Here is a 26,061-nt window from a genome sequence, read left to right on the forward strand (position 1 = left end):
TTCAAATGTTTAAGATACAAGTGCTTCGGTCTGCGGAACCCAAACTGAACCATCGGTCAGAAAATATATTCAAAGTGAAAAAAACGCTGGTTCACTCATCTTTTGCTCATATTGTTTTCTTTCTACCTTTAGAAAATACCTCATTTCAAATGTTTAAGATACAAGTGCTTCGGTCTGCGGAACCCAAACTGAACCATCGGTCAGAAAATATATTCAAAGTGAAAAAAACGCTGGTTCACTCATCTTTTGCTCATATTGTTTTCTTTCTACCTTTAGAAAATACCTCATATTTTGTGACAACTGATGTGMCCTCTCCTTCAATGTTGAGCTGCATGTAACTGTGTTGAGCGTCATTTTGCAATGCCGAACAACCCCAGGCAATATCATTAGTCTAGTTAAACTGCTCACTGTGCCCAGCTTCACACGCTGACCAACGTGAAGTAACATGCATTTCCATCTAGCACGCTGGGGGTGATTAAACAACGGAGCCCCATTCATTTTCTAGGGAGTGAAGTGGGTGGAGGGGGCCGTTGGGTGATGTGAGCATGGTCGAGGAAGCATGAACAGGGCGGTACTAAAAATGGGGAAAGCTGAACTTTTTGCAAATACTCTGCGACATCGTGGRGCTATTGACCAATCTAAGCTCACTATAGCTTCCAACCCCTAGTGGATTGGCTGTTGATACCTAGCACTACCTGGCCTGCTTTCTAGCACCCACATGAGCTATCCGAATTATCATGTTATGTGGAAGTTGGGCAGGAGGCTGTATTGCATTAGTGGAAACCTCAGGTCTGCCGGATTTTACTAGCAGAAGTTACTTTTCGCAGCAGGTTAGGAGAATTAGATTAAGGTTAGGAAAAGGGTTAGCTAAAATTGGCTCCAACGCAAACATATCTAGCAACAACCAGGCCTGCCATGAGAAGCCATGGATCACAGGATTCATCCACACCAAGCTAAAGGCTAGAGCTYCCGCTTTCAAGGAGCTGGACACTAATCCGGACGCTTATAAGGAAACCCGCTATGCGCTAAGACGAACCATCAAACAGGCAAAGTGTCAATATAGGACTAAGATTGAATCCTACTACACCGGCTCTGGATGTGGCAGAGCTTGAAAACTATTACGTACTACGAAGGGAAACCCAGCTGCGAGCTGCCCAGTGATGCGAGGCTACCAGACAAGCTAAATGCCCTTCATGGTCGCTTTGCGGCAAGCAACACTYAAGCATGCATGAGAGCTGTTCCGGAGGACTGTGTGATCACGCGCTCCGTAGCCGATGTGTGCAAGACCRTTTAAACAGGTCAACATTCATAAAGCCGCGGGGCCAGACGGATTACCAGGACGTGTACTCAAAGCATGCGCGGACAAACTGCCAAGTGTCTTCACTGACATTTTCAACCTCTTCCTGGCCAAGTCTGTAATACCTACATGTTTCAAACAGACCACCATAGTCCCTGTGCCCAAGAACACTAAGGTAACCTGCCTAAATGACTACCGCCCCGTAGCACATACGCTGGTAACCATGAAGTGCTTTGAAAGGCTGGTCATGGCTCACATGAACACCATCATGCCAGAAACCCTAGACCCACTCCAATTCGCATACCGCCCCAACAGATCCACAGATGACGCAATCTCAATCTCACTCAACACTGCCCTTTCCCACTTGGACAAAAGGAACACCCATGTGAGAATGCTGTTCCTTGACTACAGCTCAGTGTTCAACACCATAGTGCCCWCAAAGCTCATCACTAAGTTAAGGACCCTGGGACTAAACATCTCCTTCTGCAACTGGATCCTGGACTTCCTGACGGGCCGCCCCCAGATGGTAAGGGTAGGTAACAACACATCTGCCAACACTGGGGCCCCTCAGGGGTGCGTGCTTAGTCCCCTCCTGTACTCCCTCTTCACCCTCGACTGTGTGGCCAAGCACGACTCCAACACCATCATTAAGTTTACTGACGACGCAACAGTGGTAGGCCTGATCACCGKCAASGATGAGACAGCCTATAGGGAGGAGGTCAGAGACCTGGCAGTGTGGTGCCAGGACAACAACCTCTCTCTCAATGTGAGCAAGACAAAGGAGTTGATTGTGGACTACAGGAAATGGAGGGCCAAACAGTTTGATTTGGTTTCCACTAATGTGATGTTGCGTGAGGTAGGCGGCCTGTTACTTTAGTTTTGGCAGTTTTGCTTTAAACAATCAGTGTATATGGTAATTTTTAGATATACAGGGTAAAGCTGATKATTTAATAATGAGGAAAGCAAATAATTTCTGCGAGGCGCACTGCGTGGTCGAAGCGAGGGGAGAACACGCAATAAAAATTTGAAAACGGGTGAAATTCAAAGTTGTGCCATATATTCATTGGCCATGTCATAGCTAATTTGTAAACAATAAATATTGATACATTACTACCTCAAAGACTTAAGCTGCAAAAACATCAAGTTAATCAGTGGGTGATGGGGATTTTACAACCAAAGTGGGGGGAGAAAAAACAGGCTACATTGCCCACCTAATCTGATAGTGGTAATGGGGTGGTAGATGCCTAGTCTCCTTTATGGCTCAGATCAGGTGCCTAAATGGCATACATCATTTACACACAGACACACAAGTCAGCTCAGACAGATCCAGCTCAGAGAGGAACGCTCCAGACAGATCCAGTCCAGAGAAGTCAGCTCAGACAGATCCAGCTCAGAGAAGTCAGCTCAGACAGATCCAGCTCAGAGAATCAGCTCAGAGCAGATCCAGCTCAGAGAAGTCGCTCAGACAGATCCAGCTCAGAGAGGAACAGCTCAGACAGATCCAGCTCAGAGAAGTCAGCTCAGACAGATCCAGCTCAGAGAGGAACAGCTCATGAGCTCCATCAGCAGCAGATTTTTATTCAGAATGGAAAATGAATGTGTTTATGCAGCAAATGTTAGTGCATCGATTCATTCTCTAATTAAACCCAATCATTTCAAACTAAAACGTATCGTTCCTGTATCGTATTGGAGCCCATGTATCTAGGTACCTATCAAATTATCTTTAAAGGGTAAGATGCCCGTCCCTAGTGTGTGTGTGTGTGTCAATGCCTATAAATGTGTGAATATGTGTGCGTGTGCCCAATAGTGTGTGTACCTATTAATGAGTGTAAATGGCTGTGTCTCAGGACTCCCTGGCAGCAGAGATTGAGGGCACCATGAGGAGAGAGCTGAGTGTCGAGGACGAGGTGGCTTTCCAGGACCAAAAGTCAGTATAGAACACACACACACACCGACAACAACAAACACACACTCATAAACAGAAGAGCAAAAGCAATCAAAGCAGAAGCTCCCCGCCTCTCTTCCTCTCCTCTAACTCCCCTCCTCTCTTCCTCTTCCCCTCCTCTCTTCCCCTCCTCTCTTCTAACTCCCCTCCTCTCTTCCTCTCCTTTCTTCCTCCCTCTCTCCCCATCCCCAGAATTTCCCAGAAGAGGGTGTTTCAGACTGTACGCGTGGTCAACGAGTCGGTAGAGCGAGCTGCGGCGATGGCCACGCCCCCTATCCCCGGCTCGGGAGGCAGCTGCCTGGTGATGACAGCCCAGCCCTTCCTGTCCGRACAGGGGATCGACCAATCACACGGCAGCGCCAAGTGAGTGACCCAGGTTGATCCTGATTGTTAGACCTGCAGTCTAAAGGACCTGTATTGACTGTAGTGGATTCATTGAGTCAGTGTCAACAATATGTGAGAGAATTTAAAGCATATTATTTTGTATGATTTAATTAAAATTTATTTCAGTGAATTTAGAGCCTACAGAGGAGTATATTTGGGTAAGCATGTGTTTTGTGTTGCGTGTCTGTCTTTGTAGWAGGGAGGAGGTCCCGCTCGGCAAGCCTGGCGCACCAGGAGGAAATGACCTCGTGTCGGCGCTGCACCGCCTCTCCCTGCGGCGGCAGAATTTCCTGTGCGAGCGGCAGTTCTTCCAGGCGGAACGCGACAAGAAGCTGGAGGCCCTGGCCGGGGGAGCGGAATCGGATGTGGAGGGGAGTGGCTACAGCTCACCAATGAGCAGCGTCATGTCATCCTTCACCAACCTATCAGAGTTCTCGGTCTCGTCCAGCTGTTTTAAGACCTTCCTGCCTGAGAAGCTGCAGATCGTCAAGCCCATGGAGGGTAAGGATATGTTCATGCTTTAAGTGTAGTCATGATAATGGGCACGTTCCAGGCTGTGCGATAAGCAGCCCCGCTGCACAAATTAACCAGTGATTGAATGCCACATCATCTTTTGCAGTCAGGCATCATATTTCATTATGTTAGGCTGCGTTTAGACAGGCAGCCCAAATCGGATCTTTTTGTCACGATTTTATCAGAGGTGATTGGTCAAAAGACCAATATCTGATGTGAAAAGATCTGATGTGATTGGACAAAAGACCAATTGGTGAGAAAAATATCAGAATTGGGCTGCCTGTCTAAACGCAGCCTTAGAGATGTGGTTACTGAATGTAGGTGGCCTGGAATGCAGCCAAAAGCTATGCCATCTATCCAGGAGTTATTCCTGACCCAATAGCTATGACGTCTATATTATCATATCTGTATACTGGTACTCTTGTAATTAGGATATTAATTAGGAGTTTTAGTTTAGTTGTGATGTAACACATTGATCCCRGACCTCTAACCTTTACCCTCTCTAGGCTCCCTGAGACCAGAGTTTGAACCCACTTGGTCACATTATGATATRTGTCAACTGTAACACTCCTTATTGTCATCTGTGAATATTAGACTGTGAGTAACGCATTTGAAACCTGACCCCTAACATTTAACCTCTGACCCATCTAGGCTCTCTGACTCTGCACCACTGGCAGCAGCTGGCCAAGCCCCACCTGGGCACAATCCTGGACCCCCACCCAGGCGTGGTCACCAAGGGCTTTCGGCCCCTCGCCCATGATGCTCTCGCCGATGCCGTCTACCGCCTCACCGACCTGGAGGAAGACGAAGAGGGAGGGTGATGAAAACAGAAATATGACATGAGAGGTACTTTTTTTCACTATGTACATTCACAATGTAATATATATGTATATACAGTTGAAGTCGGAAGTTTACATACACTTAGGTTGGAGTCATTAAACTCGTTTTCAACCACTCCACAAATTTCTTGTTAACAAACTAGTTTTGGCAATCAGTTAGGACATCTACTTTGTGCATGACACAAGTAATTTTTCCAACAATTGTTTACAGACAGATTATTTCACTTATAATTCACTGTATCACAATTCCAGTGGGTCAGAAGATTACATACACTAGTTGACTGTGCCTTTAAACAGCTGGGAAATTCCAGAAATGATGTCATGGCTTTAGAAGCTTCTGATAGGCTAATGACATCATTCTGTGGATGTATTTCAAGGCCTACCTTCAAACTCAGTGCCCTTTGCTTGACATCATGAGAAAATCAAATTAAATCAGCCTAGACCCCTGAAAAAAAAATTGTAGACCTGCACAAGTCTGGTTCATCCTTGGGAGCAATTTCTAACACCTGAAGGTACCACGTTCATCTGTACAAAAAATAGTATGCAAGATTAAACACCATGGGACCACGCAGCCGTCATACCGCTCAGGAAGGAGATGTGTTCTGTCTCCTAGAGATGAACGTACTTTGGTGCGAAAAGTGCAAATCAATCCCAGAACAGCAAAGGACCTTGTGAAGATGCTGGAGGAAACGGGGACAAAAGTATCTATATCCACAGTAAAACGAGTCCTATATCGACATAACCTGAAAGGCGCTCAGCAAGGAAGAAGCCACTGCTCGAAACCGCCATAAAAAAGCCAGACTACGGTTTGCAACTGCACATGGGGACAAAGATCGTACTTTTTGGAGAAATGTCCTCTGGTCTGATGAAACAAAAATGGAACTGTTTGGCATAATGGCCATCGTTATGTTTGGAGGAAAAGGGGGAGCTTGCAAGCCCGAAGAACACCATCCTAACCGTGAAGCACTGGGTGGCAGCATAATGCTGTGGGGGTGCTTCGCTGCAAGAGGGACCGTGCACTTCACAAAATAGATGGCATCATGAGGAAGACAATTATGTGATATATTGAGCAACATCTCAAGACATCAGTCAGGAAGTTAAGCTTGGTCGCAAATGAGTCTTCCAAATGGACAATGACCCCAAGCATACTTCCAAAGTTGTGGCAAAATGGCTTAAGGACTGTCAGGAGGAATGGGCCAAAATTCACCCAACTTATTGTGGGAAGCTTGTGGAAGGCTACCCGAAACATTTGACCCAAGTTAAACAATTTAAAGCGAATGCTACCAAATGCTAATTGAGGGTATGTTAACTTCCGACTTCAACTGTTATAAACTCAGGAAAAAAAGAAACGTCCTCTCACTGTCAACTGCGTTTATTTTCAGCAAACTTACATGTGTTAAATATTTTATGAACATAACAAGATTCAACAACTGAGACATAAATTGAAAAAGTTCCACAGACATTGACTACCGAAATGGAATAATGTGTCCATGAACAAAGGGGGGGGGTCAAAATCAAAGTAATAGTCAGTGGTGTGCCACCAGCTGCATAAGTACTGCAATGCAATCTCCTCATGGACTGCCCACCAGATTTGCCCATTCTTGCTGTGAGATGTTACCCCACTCTTCCACCAAGGCACCTGCAAGTTCCCGGACATTTCTGGGGGGAATGGCCCGACCCCTCAACTTCCGATCCAACAGGTCCCAGATGTGCTCATTGGGATTGAGATCTTCGCTAGCCATGGCAGAACACTGACATTCCTGTCTTGCAGGAAATCACGCGCAGAACGAGTAGTATGGCTGGTGGCATTTTCATGCTGGAGGGTCATGTCAGGATGAGCCTGCAGGAAGGGTACGACATGAGGGAGGAGGATGTCTTRCCTGTAACGCACAGCGTTGAGATTGCCTGCAATGACAACAAGCTCAGACCGATGATGCTGTGACACACCGCCCCAGACCATGACGGACCCTCCACCTCCAAATCGATCCCACTCCAGAGTACAGGCCTCTGTGTAACGCTCATTCCTTTGACGATAAACGCAAATCCGACCATCACCACTGGTGAGATAAAACCGCGACTCGTCAGGGAAGATAAGTTTTTGCCAGTCCTGTCTGGTCCAGCGAAGGTGGGTTTGTGCCCGTAGGCGACGTTGTTGCCGGTGATGTCTGGTGAGGACCTGCCTTACAACAGGCCTACAAGCCCTCAGTCCAACCTCTCTCAGCCTATTGCGGACAGTCTGAGCACTGATGGAGGGATTGTGCGTTCCTGTACCTGTACCGCAGGTGTGATGTTCGGAGGTACCGATCCTTTTGCAGGTGTTGTTACACGTGGTCTGCCACTGTCTAAGAGTACGGACATTGCAATCTATTGCCCTGGCCAGATCTGCAGTCCTCATGCCTCCTTGCAACATGCCTAAGGCACGTTCATGCAGATGAGCAGGGACCTTASGCATCTTTCTTTTGGTGTTTTTCAGAGCCAGTAGAAAGGCCTCTTTAGTGTCCTCTTTAGTGTCCTTTTCATAACTGACCTTAATAATTGCCTACCGTCTGTAAGCTGTTAGTGTCTTAACGACCATTCCACAGGTGCATGTTCATTAGTTGTTTATGGTTCATTGAACAAGCATGGGAAGCTGTGTTTAAACCCTTTACAATGAAGATCTGTGAAGATATTTTGATTTTTATGAATTATTTTTGAAAGACAGGGTCCTGAAAAAGGGACGTTGTTTTTTTGCTGAGTTTATATATATATATATATATATCCTATTGTAAAATGACTGACTGGGTATTGAAAATGTGCTACATAAGTACTATGTCTTATTAATATTATTATGAAAATAGTTTTTTGTAAACGATTGGTTTAAAATAATTTAGCAGTCTCACTAACAAAGGTTTTGGACTTTTCAGGAAACAGAGGGAAGGAAGGGACAGACGCCTGGGAGAAGAGGGAGGAGGAAGAGGAGGAGGAAGGAGGGATCACCTTCAAGGTGCAGTGCTCGTCGACACCGGAAGAGAACAGGGAGAGTATTAGGGAGCGTTTGCCGTTGAACGGGCCACCGGTGTCTCCCGTTTTCCTACCAGTACCAGGCTCTCCACAGCTCCCTCTAATCCCGATCACCTGTGACCTCCCTATGACCTATAATGCCCCCTGTGACATCATCAGGAGCCCGGCCCTCTTGGCTCCGCCCATCACTGTATCGTCCATGGCTCCTGTCCAATCKCAGAGCCTGACTGTCACCAGTCTTACTACTACTACATCCTCGTCAGGTAAGTAAAAAAGAATAATTACATTAAAAGTTTAACGTTATAGCTGGAATCCTTAATGATAAAACAGCTGTGTCCGTTTGCGATATTAAAACACCAAATAAGTTACTGCAATCAACGGAGACTGTTTTTCCCCTCTGACATAATCGTCTTCGCCTTAGAAGAGCACAATATGTTTCACCATGCTGCCTGACGCTCAGCCACAACAACCATAACAACGTGGTGGACACGTGTCAATATTTCTTTCCCAAGATAAGAAACTGAAAAGGGTCCTTATTGGAAGCCGTTGGTCTGTGATGGAAGTTTGAATGGTGTGTTTTGTCTCTTCAGTTTATAACCCYGGGAAATGTCAGAGTTCAACATCTTCCACCTACACCTTCACAACCTGCCGCATCCTGCACCCCTCTGACATCACCCAGGTCACCTCCAGGTACACACACACACACACACACATATGACTATGAAGGTGATTGGTGTTGTGTGTTTGTGCTGTAGTGTTTATGACATGGCTGTGTGGGGTAACATTGTCTTGTCTCTCTCTCTCTCAGTTCCCACTGTCAGTCTTCTGTCTCAGAGTACACTCCCAGCTCCATGAGGACAGGCCCCAGCACCCCGGTGACCCCCTGCAGGCTGAGTTTGGGGTTGGACTCCTTCCCCCCTCGCCGTCCCCCCGCCCCCTGTGGCCTGGCCAAGCTGGTCCTGGAGAGGGGCATCTCTGCTTCCCTCTCTACCGCCGACGCCCCCCCTCCCTCTCACCTTAAAGCCCCACTCCCCCAGCGTCTCCTCCCCAGCACGCCCCCCAACTCCCCGTCCCACTCGCCGACCCCCTCGCCTGTGCCTTTTGAGTCCCGCGCCTCGGCGCCAGCCACCTGTGACAACTTCCTGGCGTCGCGTCCGGCCGAGCTCTTCCTCCAGGACGTGTATGGGCTGAAGTTTGGCCGCACCCATCGGCCCAACCTCCCCAGCCCCGACCCCGCCTCACATAGCTTCAGCCACGGKCCCAGAATCAAATCCAAAGCCAAACCCGACCCCATCAATGTAAACTTAGTCGAGAGGCTACGCCGGCTGGGATTGGTCAAGGTACTCCAGGGGGCGGAGCCGTTGTCGGAGGGCCTGGGGTGTCAGGACTCGGCCACCTTCCTAGCCACAGGCGGAGGCAGCCTATTGGACGGCCTGCGGCGGAACCAGAGCCTCCCAGCTATGATTGGAGTGGTGCAGGGAAGCCCCTCCCACCATCCGGGCCAGGCCCCACCTCAACCACCCACCTCCCTCGCCATCGCCCCGCCCCTTTGGGGCAACCTGAAGGGGCAGCGCTCTGTCCGCCCTAGGCCCGCCTCCACCTCCCACGCCCCACCCCCTTCACTCAAACGRTGAAGAAGTTATGACACTACAGGGCGGCAGGGTTTGGAGGGGAGCCAAGCTGAACAGAACCATTTGGGCCCACACCCTCTCTCCTCCCTCCTCTTTCCCCCCTCCATCCCTCCCTGCCTTGCTCCTTCTCCGCATCTCTTTTAGACTGATATTCGGCGAAGAAAAGGGCAACAAGTGGGAAAAAAAGTCCCTCTCCTTTTTTTTACAAATTCTTTTTAAAAGCACAATATTGTTAAAATTGTAAACCTGCATTAATGCCACGGTGTGCATGCCATTTTCAAAGCCTTAGCTTGCCTGCAAAGGGCWTTATTAGCTGTTCCTAGCCTTGCCTGCCTTCCCCCTCCAGCCCTCTAGGGGCGCTGTAGGTAGACATTCTCTCTGCTCTCTTCTGCTCTGCTCCTGCTACAGTAGTTATTCATCTGTGAGGCTCTGGATGCTCAAAAGATGGGAAGACCGAGGGAATAAGTAAGTTGATGAGGGCTTGAGAATGTTAGAGGGATGGGGAAGAAGAGAAAAATAGGTAAAAAGGGGAAGTGGCAGAATGAATTTTGACTGTGGTGTCAAGGAGAGGAAGAACAAGCAAGAGAAAGAGATGAGGGAGAGAGATGAGGAGGACAGAGATGAGGGGGGATGAGAGAAGAGCAGTGTAAAGAGAGAGCTTGAGCCTCCAGAGCCTCACTGTCTAGGGGCTTGTTGTTCTGTAGTTTGAATAGCTTTCTAAAGTTCATTTTTAAAAGCAGTAGAACAGTTTGTCATGTATATACGCTAGCTAGCCTCGCTACGGCCCTTAGCTTCTCTTAGGAACCAGGCTGGTGCCCATGCACCTTACTACTGCCAGCKCGTTGCTAGGGAACTACAATCTAGCAATCCCAGTGTTACTAACACAATGATCCTTTTGCAACTCTCTCTGTGCATTGTAATAGGCTACAACCAGTCTCTGAAATGCATGGTGTGTCCTGAAAAGGACACACTTCTTTGCCTACAGGACCCAGCATGCACCTGGCCCTCTGGGGGTGGGTAGGGCCCAGCCGTGCAGCGTGATTGGCTGTAGTGGTCTGACTGACAGGTCCGAGGCTGCTCCTCCTCAGGTCTCTCATAAGGAAGAMGTTGTAAAGCCTAAAGGAGAAGCCTGWTTGGGTGTTTTTGGTTTAAAGCCATGTGRATATTTTATTAGACACTTAGTGGGATCGGTAGGTTTTGTTTGGGATGCCGTTAGCCTGGTCCCAGATCTGTTTGTGCGGTCTTGCCATACCCCTATTGTCATTGTCATGTTACAGCACAAACTGATCTGGAACCAGGCTAGGATGCAGCTGGGATGGACTATTCCTCAGCTTGTGGAGATCTGAGAGGATTTGATTGGTATAACCAATATGGTGAAACTTCCACCTAGCCTATCAGAGGGCAAGGTAGATGTATTACCAAATTGCTTACACCTGTCAAATCCTGACAGACTCCCCACAAGTGCATAGGGCTTAGGGGTCGATTTGGGATGGAAGGTTACAAGGTTATTGARTGGAAATGGAGAACACGGTAGTCGCTGGAGAGGCTTTTTAACAGCACAGGTCCAAACAGCTCTTATCTGAACAGTCCCTTATCTCAGGCCCATGGCGTGCTCAGGTCTGCATTCATTAGGGCACACCGTTGTGGAATGTTCCGGTAGAAATATATGCAGAACAACTATGCCTCTGACATGAGGAATCACGTCAGCTCTATTCAAGACAGTTCTAACGTTCCACAACGTTTACCTCATCAACATGCTCCTGGTACAAGAGGTTTGGTCCCAAACGGGGAACCATCAGCATCCTCGGTAGTAGTGGGTGTACTATGTTTTAATCCAGCTCTGAGTCTCATCTATTGCATGGTTCACTACTACTGTGGTTATGGTCTTAAAAGGTACTCTATTCACTCAGTGGCCAGTAGAGGGCAACATGGTGTTGTGTGATATTGAACAGCTATGAGACTAACGTCCTCTAGTACCATCTCCTGTAATGCTATTTATTTTACATCTGAAAGGACTTGATGAGTATAGCGGCAGAGCCTAAGCAATATGGGGAAATTCCAGCTAGCCTATCAGAGGTCAAGGTCAAACAAATCCCATATTGTTATTCCTTTCAGGTCTACTGGAGTGTGGAGGGGCTAGACTAGAGCCTGGGTACCAGTCTGTGTTCTCATTCCACTCCAGTSTTCACATGATACAGAGTACATGAAGTGGAATGCTAGCAAAACAGGTTCTGTATTTCAAGCTAGCTAGACTAGCGTGTGACCCTTTGACCCTGTGCCCTTMGACCCATACTTGACCCCTGGAGTGACCCTCAGACGTCCCTGCTWWWKCRRRTTTRRTWKCSMRCSWRCWMKRSWKRRRRKCRKKTSWWSTYCWSRWRTTWWRKWSKTMWWRWYKYYWSARRASTWYMMAYYWAWTATTWMTYYRYAKWAWTYWTYWTWWMWKMASMWMYTWYRAMCAWKWAKTYRMMTYTTATRAWKYYWYYTAAMWWYTTWWMRAMRMRWTSWWGWKYWRWMTTWTMTMKSWRRYTTMTGTGKRMKKKRWMMYWYAMGYAKRKRYAYKWGMSAWMRRWWMKWYWCWMMWTWTRAYWACRYWKRAWKWSTSKWWWRRAAAWKRKYTMWYAWYRMRTMTGTMMMSMRGTGTGTGTTGTAATACCTATTACCTWTGTAACCACGAGGAAAGAGCATCKGTTTTATACTAGGGTTTCTGCTATGGGGGAGGTATAGGAGGAGAGAGGMGAAGACACTGTTCGTTCTATTGAATCTAGTTCTATGACTCACACCGTTGMCTCTATTGAATGGAGCTGATGGGTGATGATGGAGGTTGTTATGGGCTCTGTGTAGTTGGAAGTGTTCATTATTGGTTTTCGARCTGGCACCTCTCCTCCATGCTTCATAAAATACCCAAGARTACCATTTTGGTGCTTTTGTTTTAATAAAGGAAATGAGAAATGATTTGGTTGTCTTATATTTATTGTCTTATAACTAATGGATGTGTGTGTGTATACGTACACACTACACCCCACACCATTTGTCAGTTCAGTCTTCTATTAGTGTTTGTATGTAATTTGTTTGTCAGAAGTGCAGCACTGGGGCTGTTTTGTAAATGTTTAGGAAACAAACTGATTCTTGTTAAATTATGTCATATAAAGCGGTGATAGAGGTCGTAGGTCACATCACATGGGGCAGATCTATACCAGAGGTCGTAGGTCTCTCACATGGGGCAGATCTATACAGAGGTCGTAGATCTCGTCACATGGGGCAGATCTATACAGAGGTCGTAGGTTCGCTCACATGGGCAGATCTATACAGAGGTCGTAGATCTCTCACATGGGGCAGATCTATACAGAGGTCGTAGGTCTCTACATGGGGCAGATCTATACAGAGGTCGTAGTCTCGTCACATGGGGCAGATCTATACAGAGGTCGTAGGTCTCCTCACATGGGGCAGATCTATACAGAGGTCGTAGGTCTCGTCACATGGGCAGATCTATACAGAGGTCGTAGGTCGTCACATGGGCAGATCTATACAGAGTCGAGGTCTCACATGGGCAGATCTATACAGAGGTCGTAGGTCTCGTCACATGGGGCAGATCTATACAGAGGTCGTAGGTCTCGTCACATGGGGCAGATCTATACAGAGGTCGTAGGTCTCGTCACATGGGGCAGATCTTGATGCTGTGGATGTCTGGCTGAACTGACCCAGAGCAAAGTCCAGTCCAACACCAACCCCACTACCCACCCCGAAGGCTGCATACAGTGGCTGTGTAAAGTTGGCACGGAACGTGTGCAGGTGCCCRATGCTCTCCGCCACGCTATAGAACGCCAGGGTGCCCGCGTTGAGGTCCAGGAACAACCCCAGACGCGGCGAGTACGTCACCGGGATGTCCCTCTTCTCATTGTCATGCATTGCCGTGCAACACGTATCRGACAGCTCCAGGCTCCATGATTGGGCGTTGTAGCCAAGCCCRGCCCTGGCGTCCGCCCCCTTCCTGCTCAGGGCTCCATAAGCCACGCCCATTGATGACCCCTTCCCCCGCCAATCCACCTCCCAGTAACATCGCTSGGCGGAAAGGGGGGCCTGGCACAGCACCTGGGTCCAGCCGTCGAAGCGTTGGGGGCAGTCTGGGTAGGGCTGCCCTGCCCCCTGTAGGGTTGCCTTGGTGTTGCCCTCCGACAGGGTCAGACGCCGGTGGGCTGTCCTCGTGTCTAGGGTCAGGGTACAGGCATCTGGGGGAGGGGAGAGATGGATGAATAGTTAAGGTGTGGGGATAAGGACTTTGCAGATTTGGTTGTCAGCTGTTGTGAGTACTCCTTCCCTTTGGCCCTAACCTTCTGAAGTTTTCAGATCTGAAAGTTGTGATCAMTATGGTGGATGCTACAATGCTCATACCTTTCCCTTCATATCTTCAAAAATGAAAGGGTGAGGGCCAAGGCCACAGGGTAGGGAGCTAACTGGAACAGGCTGTATCTGTGTAGATGTTTAGCTGTTCTATACTCACACTGCAGGAACTCCTCTCTGCTCCTGGGCTCTGGGGCCTGGATGCTGGAGATGTCTATCTCCCTCACTACAGCAGACGAAGACAGGCAGTATGAGGGGAGAGGATCACAACCAGTGGTGGAAAAAGTACACAACTTGAGTAAAAGTATACAGTAGGTACCTTAATGGAAAGTTACTCCAGGAAAATACTACTTGAGTAAAAGTATACAGTAGATACCCTAATGGAAAGTCACCCAGTAAAATACTACTTGAGTAAAAGTCTAAAAGTATTTGGTTCTAAATATAATTAAGTATCAAAAGTAAGAGTATAAATCATTTCAAATTCCTTATATTAAGCAAAGCAGACGGCACCATTTTCTAGTTTTTAAAATGTACATATAGCAGGGGCACATTCCAACACTGAGACATAATTTACAAAAATGCATATGTGTTTAGTAAGTCCCTCAAATCAGAGGCAGGGATGACCACGTGTTCTCTTTATAAGTGTGTGAATTGAACCCTTTTCCTGTCCTGCTAAGCATTTAAAATGTATGGAGTAAAAAGTACAATCTTTCCTTTAGGAATGTAGTAAAGTAAAAGTTGTCAAAAATATAAATAGTAAAGTACAGATACTCCAAGAAACTACTTAAGTAAATATACTTTAAAGTGCTACTTAAGTACTTTACYCCACTGATCACAACAAGGGTAACCGTAAATATAGGCAATATGCTTTCCTCAGATGTAGAGAGGAAGAACTGGAGAATGAAGAAAAGGAATGAATGATGACTCACATGCAGGGAAAGCTGGCATCTGGTTCATGATGGGGTCAGGGGTCGGCGYATCCAGGAAAAGGCTGYTATTCACTTCRGGTTGGGATTCAGTCAGTGCACCCATCCCCCCTGTCAAAACAGMATGATGTTTATAGACATGATTTTCAAACAATGTGCTGTGGCACCTGCAAGTACATTCTGAGGTACATTATACAGTGTCTACACTGGTGAAAGGCTAGTAAGACCAGGGTGTATGACCTCTGATGGGGTTAAAGCGTTGAGGGTCGGGACCATAGAGATATATAGAGGACTCATCTTTGTATCTGTGCCATTATAGAGTCTGTGACAGCATGGGCAGCGTCATTGAGGCAATTTCCATTTTTCCGATTGGCTGATCCCACCTGATGACCCTTTGTCATGACTCCAAGAAAGTCACCAGGAGGGATTATCCAGTGGAGTTGGAAGCCACCCAGTTGACTACATTAAAATGGTGGAAGCCCTCAATGGRGCTGCCCGTGCTAATACGGCGTTTTGGRGACTAGAGGCCTCAATCATTCTCTCTGGTCGGGACTCACATGGGTTAACTCCACCAGTGTTGTTGTTGACTGGCCCAGGTGCCGGTGTGGCACGTCGATGGGAGCGGAAGAGACTTGCTATGGAGCCCATCCGGCTGAAAGCTCCTGAGGCTGGGGTGGCTTGGGTAACAGCACCGGGGGTAGGGGTGGTGGTGGGTTCTGGTCTGGCTGGCTCTCTCCGGCTGGGAGTAGGGCTGGGTCTGGCTGGCTCTCTACGACTTGGACTGGGACTGGGTCTGGCTGGCTCTGTACGACTTGGAGTGGGACTGGGACTGCGTCTGCGCGTCTCTCTTCGACTTTGGGTRGGGCTATTTCTGGCTGGCTTTCTCCGGCTCTGAGTGGGACTAGATCTGGTGCTTGGTCTGGGGGCTGCCTCTCTGGCTGTGGAGAGACGAGAGGTTTTACTGGGTGAGCATGGATTGATGAGTCTAGAGGCATCCACATACATAGGTTCGGTTTGCTTCTAGCAGAACTCGACTAGGTGAAACGAACGTCTGTTGAAACYACTTTTGCTTGAAAAATCTCAMTATTACTGTTTTGTCCCYCTTGAGCCACTGTAGCAACAACATACCCAGTAACACTTCCTCAAATTAGAAGAAAAAGATAAATCAAGAAATCTGTAATTATTTTTGACGTTTTCTGCCAAGAAGGTCCTAGTCGGGCAATTTTACACCTAACTAAAATGTTTGGTGCAGTATTTCTCAAGTGAAAAAATGTCCATTAAAACTAGCCAGCAAACAATCCCGTTCACTGCTCCCACTCCTACTAGGAGCAGTACCTAGTCCAGTAATACTGTTGACCAATCACTGACGAAGGGGCGTAGACTTCAGACTAACGAACATCGACTTGCCTCAAGGGAAAATGTTGTGTTGCCGAACCAAAACGTCACAACGTTTCATCATAATAAATGCTTAAACTGTTTCGACTACAAAATATACGGTAAGCTTAAAGCCTGTCGCTTCCCAGTCGAAACAGTTCAATCATATATTATGAAACATTTTTGTGACGTTTTGGTTGGTTTTGGTGTTCGCAGACACTACATTTTTTCTAGAGGCAAGTGGAAGTTCGGTAGCCAAAGTTTATACGCCCCTTCGTCAGAGATTGGTCAACAGGACTACTCTTGGTAAGAGTGGGAACTATAGATGGGATTCTACAATTAAGTGTTTGTCATTCAACAAGAGATGACTAGTTTTCATGCAGATTTTTTTMAGAAATACTGCACCAAACATCTTAGATAMATGTGAAATGATGCGACTAAGACCTCATTGGCAAAAACGTCAAAATTAATTACAGATTTCTTGATTTATCTTAGATTAATTCAGACTATTTTGAGAAAGTATTACTGGGTATATTGTTGCTACGGTGCTTCAAGAGGGACAAACAACAGTAATATTGACGCRTTTTCTCATTTTTTAAGCGACGGTCATTAGGGAGTATGCGAGCACAGACGTTTGCTTCACCTAGCCAGGTTTTGCAAGGAGCAAACCAAACCTATGTATCCGGACGCCTTTCTGATTGCATAGAGAGAGAATGAGAGGAAAAGCGAGGCAGTTGAGTAGATTTCATAAACACTCTAATGATGGCTGAATTTGTAGTATTGGTCAAGACCACTTTAGGGAGGTGGTCAGAGATAATTTATGGAACTGATATCTGCAGTTATTCTTAAGAGGTTCAGGATGTGCACAGTACGGATGGAGGAGACAGGAAGAAGGACCATACACAGATCATAAGGAAATGTTCCTCTTGTGAGGCAGGCAACCTGTGGCGAGGTTATGTTCACAAAGACATTCTGGGCTTTTCTCCTTTCTGTGTGTGTGTGTGTGTGTGTGTGTGTGTGTGTGTGTGTGTGTGGTGTGTGTGTGTGTGTGTGTGTGTGTGTGTGTGTGTGTGTGTTGTGTTGTGTGTGTGTGTGTGTGTGTGTGTTACCTGGTTCTCTTTCCTCTCTCCTCGGACTGTCTCTGTCCAGCTAAAGGAAAGAGGTAGAAGAAGAGTTTAAACCCCTTTGCAACGAAAAACACCACACACACACCAACACACACACACACACACACACACACCAACACACACACACACACACACACCACACACACACACACACACACACAACACACACACACACACACACACACACACACACACATGCAACACACCACACACACACGTCTGACCTCGTGGTTCCTCTCTGCTCCTAACATCCTGAAGAGCGCAGGCCTACACCTACAGAAGGAGACATGATTAAGCTGATCTAATGTTTGATCATGATCTGCATAGTGAGATTTGTGATGAAACTAGCCACATGACATCACCTACCACGTGAGTTAGGACCTCGAACCGCCACGGAGACAGTGGTGTGGAGCTGAAACACGACGACGAACGTACACATCATTATGTGTCATTCAAGGACCTATCACAAAGCACATGTTAAAACCGTACAGGAAACAGTCGCTACAGTACATACCTGCAGGACGGTTGATTTGTTGTTGTTGTTTTGGATCCCAGACCAGAAAACACTGTGGATTAGTCATTGAAAGAAAAAGGCACAACACTCACACTATTAAAAACATACTTTTAACTGTAAAATTTCATCTGTTTACATTAAAACATACTGTTTAACCCCATTAAAAACATCCTGTTTAACCATTTAAAAACATACTTGTATTAACCATAAAAAACATACTGTTTAACCATTAAAAACATACTGTTTAACATTAAAAAACATACTGTTTTAAAACCACTAATACATACTGTTTAACCATTAAAACCATACTGTTTAACTATTCAAAAACATCTGTTTTAACCATTAACATACTGTTTAACCACTAAATAAATGTTTAACCCATTAAAAACACTACTGTTTTTAACCATTAAAAACATACTGTTTAACCATTACAAAACATACTGTTTTAACTCATTAAAAAACATACGTTTAACCATTAAAAACATACTGTTTACCCACTAAATACATACTGTTTAACCTTAAAAACATACTGTTTAACCATTAAAACATACTGTTTAACTATTAAAAAACATACTGTTTAACCATTAAGAACATACTGTTTAACCATAAATACAATCTGTTTAACCATTAAAATACATACTGTTTGAACCATTAAAAACATAACTGTTTAACTATTAAAACACTACTGTTTAACCCATTAAAAACATACTGGTTAACCACTAAATACATTACTGTTAACCATTAAAATCATACTGTTTGAACCACTAAAATACATACTGTTTCAACCATTAAAAACATACTGGTTTAACCACTAATACATACTGTTTAAACATTCAAAAACATACGTTTAACTATTAAAACATAACTGTTTAACCACTAAATACATACTGTTTAACTATTAAAAACATTTGTTTAACTATTAAAAACATACTGTTTACCATTAAAAACATACTGTTTAACTATAAAAACATACTGTTTAACCATTAAAAACATACTGTTTAACCACTAATACATACTGTTTAACCATTAAAACATACTGTTTAACCACTATAATACATACTGTTTAACCATTAAAAACATACTGTTTAACTATTAAAAACATACTGTTTAACCACTAAATACATACTGTTTAACCATATAAAAACAATACTGTTTAACCACTAAATACATACTGTTTAACCTTAAAACATTACTGTTTAACTATTAAAAACATACTGTTTACCATAAAACCATACTGTCTACTATTAAAAAACTCTGTTTAACCATTAAAAACATACTGTTTAATCTATTAAAAACCTGACTATGACGATCCTTCATCAGAACAATACATCATTTTTTAGGTTATGTATTTCATATCCAAGCTGCACAAATTAATGACGATGCCAATCACTCAACTAGACAAGTGAAAAGACCAGCACCAAAAGGAACAGGCACTGAGTATAAAGCATTTGCACTGCGGAAATGAAATTATTGCCTTTCCTCACATTATTTGCTGTTGACTAAAATGTCCAATTCAGATTAGTTCACAATCTCAGTGAAGTCCAACTCACACTACCAATAAAGAAATGGGAAAAACCTACTCACAACTCCTGAACCCTCCCGTCTTCTGGCCGCCCTTTTTTTTGCTATGATGGGGAAAACAGTGCAGTGAGTAAGTACAGTCTGTCAATCCACAAATTTAAATGTTTATTGGTAATCGATGGCTTCTAGCAGCTCTGGCCCAGGGCATTACGAGCGGCTTGCTTATGCTGAGCCTTCTTCAAGCCCCACAGAACACCTGGACCAGAGCTAGAGACATCCTTCTGGACCAGAACTCACCTTTGTCTCCTAAGGTGAACAATGTTGTGTCATTCACTGAAGAGAAGGATGAGAAATTACAGTTTATTAACACATTGACATTGTATTGATCCACTGATATCAGTCTATAACATAGTGCAGAAAAAATACCCGTCTTTATGACAATATTTATAGTGAACAAGGTGATGGAGATCTCTGCTAGTAGTGCCCGATGTGTGTGTGTGTGTGTGTGTGTGTGTGTGTGGTGTGTGTGTGTGTGTGTGTGTGTGTGTGTGGTGTGTGTGTGTGTGTGTGTGTGTGTGTGTGTGTGTGTGGTGTGTGTGTGTGTGTGTGTGTGTGTGTGTGTGTGTGTGTGTTGTGTGTGTGTGTGGTCGGTGTGTGTGTGTGTGTGTGTGGTGTGTTGAGTGGTGGTGTGTGTGTGTGTGTGTGTGTGTGTTGTGTATGCATGTCCTCCACTCTGACACACCCGTCTTGGTGATCTTGCCCAGTTCCACGTTGCAATGTCCTCCCCTCTCTCCCGTAGGTTCAGGATGGCTTCACGTACAGGCTCAAAGTAGCCTCTGGATTGGCCACCACACACGACAGATCCATTACACTCAAACGGGCTGCACAGAGACTCACAGGTCTGGAGGGCGGCGCACAGGAGAAGGAGAAGGAGAATGAGATGAAAGGATGGGATGGAAGAGGGCAGAAATTGAGAAATGAAGACAGAAAGAAAGGCAATGACAGAAAGAGAAGACAGGTCATTTAAGAAATAATGTATTTTGTGATAGAAGCAGCACATTTCAAACATGACTAGGGCAATGCTGCTTTTTAACTATTGACCCAGCCCAGATTTGGTCTTTTACCCCCTGGCAGCCATGTCCAATATGGCCACACCAAAGCTGCATGCAGTTAATTGGATCAAAATATATAAAAGGGTCACAGAAAGAGAAAAGCGTCCTACCTCCAGGAAGTGGATGTTGTCTTCACAGCGGAACACCTCCTTCATGTCCTTGTCTCTCCTCTTCAGCTCAGCGATCTCGGCCTCGCAGCTTGTCCACACGTCCTGGGCCTCGCTTACTTTCTCCTGCCCAGCCTGTTTCATCACACCCTCCACCAGCTCCTGGGAGCCTCTCACCGAGCGCTGGAGCTCCGACAGGACCGTCTCATGTGTCATCATGTACCCTGTCTGCTGAGCGCTGGGGACACAGACTCAGGTATGAAGACATACGCCACTGGTACTGGTATAGAGTGCATAGAAAGGTACTCACTGAGGAACACACACACACACACACACACACACACACACACACACCACACACACACACACACCACACACACACACACACACACACACAACCACACACACACACACACACACACACAACACACACACACACAACACACACACACACACACACACACACACACACACACACAGACTGGTGTAGTGTAATGGAGTGTTGTGTGGTGTGTAGTGTGGTATAGTGTAGTGTGGTATAGTGTAGTGGGGTTTAGTGGGATGTAGTGGGGTGTAGTGTAGTGGGTGTAGTGTGGTGTAGTGGGGTTTAGTGTAGTGGAGTGGGGTGTGGTGTACTGGGGTGTAGTGGGGGTGGGGTGTAGAGTAGTATAGTGTAGTGTAGTGTGGGTGTAATGGGGTGTAGTGTAGTGGGGTGTAGTGTGGTGTTAGTGTAGTATAGTGTAGTAGGGTGTAATGTAGTGGGGTGGGGTGTAGTGTAGTGGGTGGTAGTGGGGTGTAATGGGGTGTAATGTAGTGGGGGTGTAGTGTAGTGGGGTGTAATGGGTGTAGTGTGGTGTGGTGTAGTGTAGTGGGGTGTGGTGTAATGGGTGTAGAGTAGTGTGGGTGCTAGTGTAGTGGGTGTAGTGTAGTGTAGTGTATTGTATGTAGTGTAGTGTATTGTAGTGGTAGTGTAGTGTAGTGGGGTGTAAGAGTAGTGTAGTGTGGTGTAGTGTAGTGGGCTGTAGTGTAGTGTAGTGGGCTGTAGTGTATGGGGTGTAGAGTAGTGTAAGGTGTGGTGTAGTGGGTGTAGTGTAGTGTAGTGTGTCCTAAGCCTTTTACCTTTGTTGCCTCCAGCATCTTCTTCATGTCTTTCAGCTCTCCTTCTCTTTCTTTCAGTCTCTGATGATTCTCTGTCTGCACCTCAGCCAGCTCTTCTGCAAAACACAGTCACATCAATCACTCCTGAATGGACTGGAATGCAGTCTGGAATGCCTCACTGGCCACAAAGACAACTACATAATCACCTAAGATATGGCACCACCTTACTCTATACAGGACACACGCACGCCAGACGCACACACACACACCACACACACACACACACACACACACACAACCACACACAACACACCACACACACACACACACACACACACAACACACACACACACACCACACACACAACACACAACACAACCACCACACACCACACACACACCAAACACACCACACACACACTTCTAATGAATCACCACAGCAAAGGCTGAATGAGAGGCAGTTTCTAGTGTGGTCAGATCAGCTGTGATGAGACATGAACAGCCCAGCAACCTGTATGGATGTTTGGATCAGACTGTATTTACATGTTTTTGTGGAGTGAGTCTGCACATGGGGGTGTGTTTGATTAATATTATAAAATAATATATACCATTTAGTAAACGCTTTCATCCAAAATGACTTACGGTCATGTGTGCGTACCGTATGTGTGGCCCCACGCGGAATCGAACCTGGCTTTGCATACAGAGCCCCACATGACCTGATTGGGTGTTGTTTTGTTGCCTGAGACCTGAAGACTTGTGTTAGCTCCCAGAGCGAATGACTAGCCTTTGGTTCAGTGGGATAACACAGTCTTGTGCCAGGCAGTTGATCACATTAGTGGGTGGGTATGGTGGTATCCATGTACAGCGCATTCGTAAAGTATTTCAGACCCCTTGACTTTTTCCACATTTTGTTACGTTACAGACTTATTTTAAAATGGATTAAATAAATACAAATTATTCACCAATCTAACCACAATACCGCACAATGCAACAGCGAAAACAGGTTTTTAGACATTTTTGCAAATGTATTACAAAAAGACACAAATTACTCCGCCCTTTGCTACCCTTTGCTATGAAACTCAAATTGAGCTCAGGTGCATCCTGTTTCCATTGATCATCCTTGAGATGTTTCTACAACTTGATTGGTGTCAAGCTGTGGTAAATTCAATTGATTGGACATGATTTGGAAAGGCACACACCTGTCTATATAAGGTCCCACAGTTGACAGTGCATGTCAGAGTAAAAACCAAGTCATTAGGTCGAATGAATTGGCTGTAGAGCTCCGAGACAGGATTGTGTAAAGGCACAGATCTGGGGAAGGGTACCAAAAAATGTCTGCAGCATTGAAGATCCCCAGAAACACAGTGGGCTCCATCATTCTGAAATGAAAGAAGTTTAGAACCACCAAGACTCTTCCTAGAGCTGGTCGTCGGCCAAACTGAGCAATCGGGGGAGAAGGTCACCTCCCTGACCAAGGCCCAAGAACCCGATGGTCACTCTGACAGAGCTCCAGAGTTCCTCTGTGGAGATGGTAGAACCTTCCATAAGGACAACCATCTCTGCAGCACTCCACCAATCAGGCCTTTATGGTAGAGTGGCCAGACGGAACCCACTCCTCAGTAAAAGGCACATGACAGCCAGCTTGGAGTTTGCCAAAAGGCACCTAAAGGACTCTTAGATCATGAGAAACAAGATTCTCTGGTCTGATGAAACCAAGATTGAACTCTTTGGCCTGAATGCCAAGCGTCACGTCAGGAGGAAACCTGGCACCATCCCTAAGGTGAAGCATTGTGGTGGCAGCATCATGCTGTGGGATGTTTTTCAGCGGCAGGGACTGGAGACTAGTAGGATCGAGGGAAAGATGAACGGAGCAAAGTACAGAGAGATCCTTGATGACACCTACTCCAGAGCGCTCAGGACCTCAGACTGGGGTGAAGGTTCATCTTCCAACAGGACAACGACCCTAAGYACACAGCCAAGTWAACGCAGGAGTGKCTTCGGAACAAGTCTATGAATTTCCTTGAGTGGCCCAGCCAGAGCCCAGACTTGAACCCGATCTAACATCTCTGGAGAGACCTGAAAATAGCTGTGCAGCGACGCTCCCCATCCAACCCGACAGAGCTTGAGACGATATGCAGAGAAGAATAGTAGAAACTCCTGAAATGCAGGTGTGACAAGCTTGTAGCGTCATAACCAAGAAGACTCAGGGCTGTAATCGCTGCCAAATGTGCTTCATCAAAGTACTGAGTAAAGGGTCTGAATACTTATGCAAATGTGATATTTCAGTTTTATATTTGAATACATTAGAACAAAATCCTAAAAACCTGTTTTCGCTTTGTCATTATGGGGTATTGTTTGTATATTGTTTGAGAATATAAAAAAAAAAAATTGAATTTAGAATAAGGCTGTAACGTAACAAAATGTGGAAAAAATCAAGGGGTGAATAGTTTCCGAATGCACTGTATGTCTGAGKGCTTACCTGTCTCTCCGTGCGCTCTGCCTTGGTGGAGGTGGTCTCATGGTCCTTGTGCTGGTTACTGGTGCACAGCCAGCACACAAACATCTGGCACTGACGACAGTAGAACTCCTGCAGGTACTTGTGCTCGGTACAAATCTTCTGCGCCAGCTTGCCCGTGGGCGCAATCAGCTCATGCTTTTTCAACTCCGCTTTCGTCTGATGCAGTTTCAGGTGGGCCTCGCAGTAGGACGCCATACACACCAGGCAAGACTTCACCGCAGCCCGCTGGTCTCCAGCGCCGTGGCACGTGTCACAGGGCACGGCCATGGCTGGCAGCTGGCTGACACCACCACCACGGGAACCTCCCTTGGCTCTACCCATGGTGTTGGCACGGTGGGCGCTCCGGATGGACTCCCTGGCGGAGGTGGTGAGGGCCCCCTTGCGGAGCTGCTCCACGGCCTCTGCCAGCATGGTGTTCCTGGACAAGGAGGGCTTGGGACAGAATGTCTGGCGGCACTGGGGGCAGCTGTAGACTCCAGGGGAGCGAGGGTCGTCCTTGCTCCAGTAGTCCTTGATGCAGCCCTTGCAGTAGCTGTGGCCACACGGGATGGTGACTGGCTCATTGGGGAGGTCCAGGCACACAGGACAGTTGAACTGCTCCTCTGTCCACAGATTACCACTCATAGTGAGACCACAGGTAGCAGAGGTGAATGTAGAATATTACAAAGAGAGAGAKCGGAAGAGAGAGACAGAGARAATAGAGAGAKGCAACTGAGAGGAAAAAGTTGAGGWAGAGATGGATGAAAACAGAAATGGGTAGAATCAGAAAGATTGCTGTACACACAGAGAGATATGTAGCTACAGAGCAGACACACAGAGAGATATGTAGCTACAGAGCAGACACACCGACACAGAGAGATATGTAGCTACAGAGCAGAGACACACAGATATGAGGTATAAGACAGAGGTATGAGACTGTCCAGGGTGTTAGTCAGAGAGTGGTGGCTCATATGAGATGGACCAATGGTGTTGTCGGAATTAAAGGAAGACAGGTAGCAGGGCGGGGCTAGAGTCACAGAGCTGGTTTAGGGAGAAAAACAGGAGGGGATGAGTTTCTTTGTGATGTCACATACCATTAGGAGTAACTAAGCATGAATGTCACCAGCATGTTACAGTAACTAGAATAGAATGTCACGCATGTCTACCACGTAACTAGAATAGGAGTCCACTGATGCTACAGTAACTACAAAGAAGGTCACCGGGCATGTTACAGTTAACTAGAATAGAGGTCACCGGCATGCTACAATAACTAGAAAGCAGGTCACCGGCAAGTTCAGTAACTAGAATAGAGGGTCACCAGCATTTACAGTAACTAGAAATGGTCACGGCATGTTACAGTAACTAGAATAGAAGGTCACCGGCATGTTACAGTAACTTTATAGAGGTCACTGGCATGTTACAGTAACTAGAATAGAATGTCACCGGCATGTTACAGTAACTAGAATAGAAGGTCAACTGGCATGTTTACAGTAACTAGAATAGAAGGTCACCGGGATGTTACAGTAACTAGAATAGAGGGTCACCGCATGTTACAGTAACGTAGATAGAAGGTCACTGGCATGCTACATAACTAGAAAGAAGGTCACCGGCATGCTAGAGTAACTAGAAAGGTCACCAGCATGTTACAGTAACTTGAATAGAAAGTCCGCGCATGTATAGTAACTAGAATAGAAGGTCCACTGGCATGTTACAAGTAACTAGAATAGAAGGTTCACCGGCATCGTTACCGTAACTGAATAAAAGCGTCGACCAGCATGTTACCAGTAACTAGAATAGAAAGTCACCAGATGTTATAGTAACTAGAATAGAAGGTCA

At 46.0% G+C, this 26,061-nt stretch overlaps 2 protein-coding genes across 2 annotated transcripts in view; one reads left to right on the top strand and one right to left on the bottom strand.

The window, feature by feature from the left end:
• trak2 (trafficking protein, kinesin binding 2) overlaps window positions 1-11,951 on the top strand; it is a 21,761-nt gene extending 9,810 nt beyond the window's left edge. The window contains 8 exon segments of the mRNA XM_070441764.1: window positions 1,926-2,153; window positions 3,130-3,224; window positions 3,435-3,605; window positions 3,823-4,127; window positions 4,791-4,985; window positions 7,882-8,241; window positions 8,569-8,668; window positions 8,787-11,951. Of these exon segments, the coding sequence (XP_070297865.1) occupies window positions 1,926-2,153; window positions 3,130-3,224; window positions 3,435-3,605; window positions 3,823-4,127; window positions 4,791-4,985; window positions 7,882-8,241; window positions 8,569-8,668; window positions 8,787-9,612 (2,280 nt within the window). The 3' untranslated portion in view covers window positions 9,613-11,951.
• A 1,252-nt stretch (window positions 11,952-13,203) lies between these two features.
• On the bottom strand, window positions 13,204-24,870 carry trim25l (tripartite motif containing 25, like). The gene is made up of 8 exons (XM_070441765.1): window positions 24,208-24,870; window positions 20,635-20,859; window positions 20,233-20,313; window positions 17,744-17,789; window positions 15,434-15,814; window positions 14,880-14,987; window positions 14,111-14,176; window positions 13,204-13,838 (listed from the first exon to the last, which is right to left on the bottom strand). Exons 1-8 carry the CDS (start codon window positions 24,868-24,870, stop codon window positions 13,204-13,206), a joined length of 2,205 nt encoding a protein of 734 aa, XP_070297866.1.
• Between the last annotated feature and the right edge of the window lie 1,191 nt (window positions 24,871-26,061).

Source organism: Salvelinus sp. IW2-2015, unplaced genomic scaffold, assembly GCF_002910315.2.
Source record: "Salvelinus sp. IW2-2015 unplaced genomic scaffold, ASM291031v2 Un_scaffold4741, whole genome shotgun sequence".
NCBI classification, from domain to species: Eukaryota; Metazoa; Chordata; class Actinopteri; order Salmoniformes; family Salmonidae; genus Salvelinus; species Salvelinus sp. IW2-2015.